The sequence below is a fragment of the Charadrius vociferus genome, unplaced genomic scaffold, assembly GCF_000708025.1.
Source record: "Charadrius vociferus isolate BGI_N301 unplaced genomic scaffold, ASM70802v2 scaffold115, whole genome shotgun sequence".
Taxonomy (NCBI): Eukaryota; Metazoa; Chordata; class Aves; order Charadriiformes; family Charadriidae; genus Charadrius; species Charadrius vociferus.
The window spans coordinates 2,262,713-2,266,118 of record NW_009648636.1 but is presented as its reverse complement, the minus strand read 5'-3'; the positions used below and the strand labels follow the sequence as shown (position 1 = coordinate 2,266,118).

Genomic DNA, 3,406 nt, shown 5'->3' with positions numbered 1-3,406 from the left:
GAGGTAAGCTTTGTCGGACACCACAGCGCATCTTGCCATCACCTGGGAAAACACCACTTGCAGTCTTTGCAAGAGGAACAAAACTGTAATGAACTACACATATATAGATCATCTTCGGTTGGATTATTTTTAGTGTGCCTTTAAAACCTTATGTTGTAGGAATGTAGGACTTCTAACTCTGCATTAAGTACACAAGTAAGAGGACACAAAGTGACTTTCAGGCTTCGATTGGGATGAAGACTACAACTAAGACTAAGCAGATGATGGCAACGTTGAGATCCCTTACATCCCCCGTCCTTTCTTTGTCGATATTTAGTCTCAAATACTTTGATTTACAACAGAATCACATGAAACACTCTTAATCAGTAAAATTCGGTATTCTGCAGTTGACGTACTACTGTAGAGAACCTGAATAAAGAACAGTTCTGGTGACAGAAACATGTAAACGCAAAGGGATTGTCTTCCAGTATTTGTCTTACGACAAACACAATGCAAGACAGAGGTGACATGAAGATTACGGGGTCCAGATGTTTCTTTTGGAAAAAAAACAAAAGTATTCCGTATCAGGATTTCGCTTTTGTCTGGTGTAATTGTACTGTGTTAATCCCAGATGGAGGGATTAACACTCCCGTTCCTCACTGAGGATATCAGCTGGAAACGGAGCCAGCTGACTTCTGCACAGGAGGGCAGTCGTACTTTACAGAGCGTGTCCTTGAGTCAGTTGTGTTTAATTTCAGACAGAAGGTAGTACAGGCATGGAATATAGGATCCTGGGGACATGGAGGATAAAGAACAAGGCAAGGGGGATGCAACTTTGAAGAAAAACTTCATTTTTTGTTTATGATGTGATTGGGGTGAAGGTGTATTGTCTTTTTCTTTTTCAGACTTTTTTTCCATCTGGTTATCTCATTCCTCTTGCTCAGTGCACCCATGGCAACAAGGCAGGCTTTTCTGACGAAGAGAAAGCTGGGATCTGTTCATTACAGCACACTACCTACAGCTCACCCGTTGCTGGTGAGTATTAAATAAAATAGGCATGGAGTCGTTTGCCTTAAAGGATTGTGGGCCATGTTCATCCCACTGAGGCAATGGCTCGAGTCTCCATTTTTCATGCCGTTCAATGCTTCATTTTTCTGTTTCAGGTGTCATTCCAATGACAGCACCTGAACTGAAAGCAGTTAACATTCCTGCTTTCCATATAACACCCCTGAATATAATGCTGTCGCCGACATCTATAGCTGCTGCACCTGTACTGAGCAACTCCTGTCTCACCTCGAGCAATACCGCTTCTGCCCCAAATCCAAGTTCTTCAGTTCTGAACTTTACTCTGCAACATGTAGGACTAATACCTGCCGGTGTGCGAGTTCCTGCAAATCCTGTTCTTCAGCACGTGCCGGTCTCTTCACAACCAGAAAACGTTAGCCGTAGCTCAGAAAACCTAAATTTGCAAGAGGAGAAGGTAACTCAAAATACATTGCAACTTCTTGACTGTGGTGGGTTGAGCGGGAAGTACAGTGCAGGAATTTCTTTATGGCAGGTAAAATTTTGAAATAAACAAACACTTTTTTTATCTTTATAAATCAACACTGCCCAAAAAGAGCTGGCAGCGAAGGCCAGCGTAAGTACAATGTAACGGAGAGGTTAAGAAAGGAAGAATAAGTATATTATTTGTTGTGGAAGTGGAGCCGGCTGGAAGATGACAATATGTGAAGAGACCACTGTTTTTTTGCATAGATCTGAGGTGACACTTATTAACAAATTGTCCATTCGTTACTTTATCTTTCCTTCTCATTACTCTTCTAATCTACTTTCAAGTTCCTGCATTTGATGTTTAACTTTTCTTTTAATAGGATGGGATTGTAGAGGATTTTATAAGAATATTTTTTTCCCACAGGAACTTTATGTTGTGTACTACTGTATTGCCTAAGGTCTGTTGGTATTAAAAAAAAAAGATAGGAGGAGATTTAGAGAAACCAGATTTTTATTTAACTGATTTTATATATATATATTTAGAGATATATCAAGGGATACACTTATATTATTCTCAGTAGAGAGTTAAGTTTATAAATTTAAGGAAAAAAAAATGAGTTTGGTAACATCCGGCCAATTAGGAAACCTTAGAATTCCCTTTTTTTTTTTCCTGCCCCTTAAATTAAAATAATTTTCTCTCTTCTCTTTAGCCCTGTGTTCCAAAGGAAGCCCAAGGGCCCCAGACAGTTACAGAAAATTTTTTCCGCACGCCAGGAGGGCCGAACACAGTACCTTCGCTAGCTGCAAATTCAGATGGTACCAATCGAATCTCTCAAGGAACTCTGTATATTCCTCAACGAAAACTTGAAGTGTCCGAAGACTAATTTTGGGATATCAAATTGCTGAACGTGTTGGCAGGCATAATTACTGGTAACACACTGCACACATCCTGGATCCTATGATGGACAATGCGCATTTTGGACATGTATTGGCGAGACCTCAATACTGGAATAGCCTTAATTGATGCTTTAGAATTAAAACTGGCTCTTAATGAGAAAGTTAATGTCTAATAATTTTTCCAAAAGGCTTACCTGAAGTATTATAGCAACCAAGTTATGTATGTAGTAGTTTTTGTGTTGCTTTTCTGCTATGCAAAGTAAGCTGAAATTGTCTTTGTACAGAAAGGTACAGTCTATCAGTCAGTACATGTTTTGCACAAAGAAAAGTACTGTGAGTGTGTACATATTTTAAGTCTTAACAAAAAGCCCATAGTTAAAGTGTCTTGCTCCTATGTTCAAGAAAGCTCTTTTGTAAAGTTAGTAAAAAAAAGCCAACCAAAAAATGAATTCTTAATCAAGTTTTATATAAGTTAAGAATTATTTATACTGTATTTTTAAATCAATTCGTTCAGATTAAACTTACATCGAACTCAAATTTTGACTTTTTTTTTGTTTGTTTGATCAAATTAAATTACCTGAGTTAAGTAATGCATTATATAGTCACTGGTATCTCTTAATTCGTTTTTTGTCAGACAGTGGTGTCTGTCTTCTGAAAAAAGGGAAAATGGTATTTCATCAGAAAGGGATTTAAGTAACTCGATTTAACTTCTGAACTCTATCACTCGAGATCACATCTTCTAATAACAACAATTAGAGGAAAAACATAGCTATGAAGTTTGGAATTTAAGTGTCTTTACCACCCTGGAGCACTCTGGAAAGTGCAGTCCAGGTGTCACAGGATTGAGAAGTGATGTGGTTTGGGGCTCAAACTAAACAATCTGAGTAAGATTTGAGGATGTACACTCATTACCTCGCCTCTCTTCTCCCATTAAACTCAGAGTGTGAGCCCGGTCCATGCTACGCTACACACAGTCTATAGGTTCTCTTGACACAGGAGAGGCTTCAAGCCGAAGGACGTTTTCATGCCATTTCACCTA

At 38.7% G+C, this 3,406-nt stretch overlaps 1 protein-coding gene across 1 annotated transcript in view; it reads left to right on the top strand.

Moving 5' to 3' along the window:
- E2F8 (E2F transcription factor 8) overlaps positions 1-2,354 on the top strand; it is an 11,431-nt gene extending 9,077 nt beyond the window's left edge. Inside the window, exons 10-12 of the mRNA XM_009886301.1 lie at positions 885-1,014; positions 1,143-1,459; positions 2,181-2,354. Of these exons, the coding sequence (XP_009884603.1) occupies positions 885-1,014; positions 1,143-1,459; positions 2,181-2,354 (621 nt within the window). The remainder of the gene's footprint in view (positions 1-884; positions 1,015-1,142; positions 1,460-2,180) is intronic.
- Positions 2,355-3,406: the final 1,052 nt, after the last annotated feature.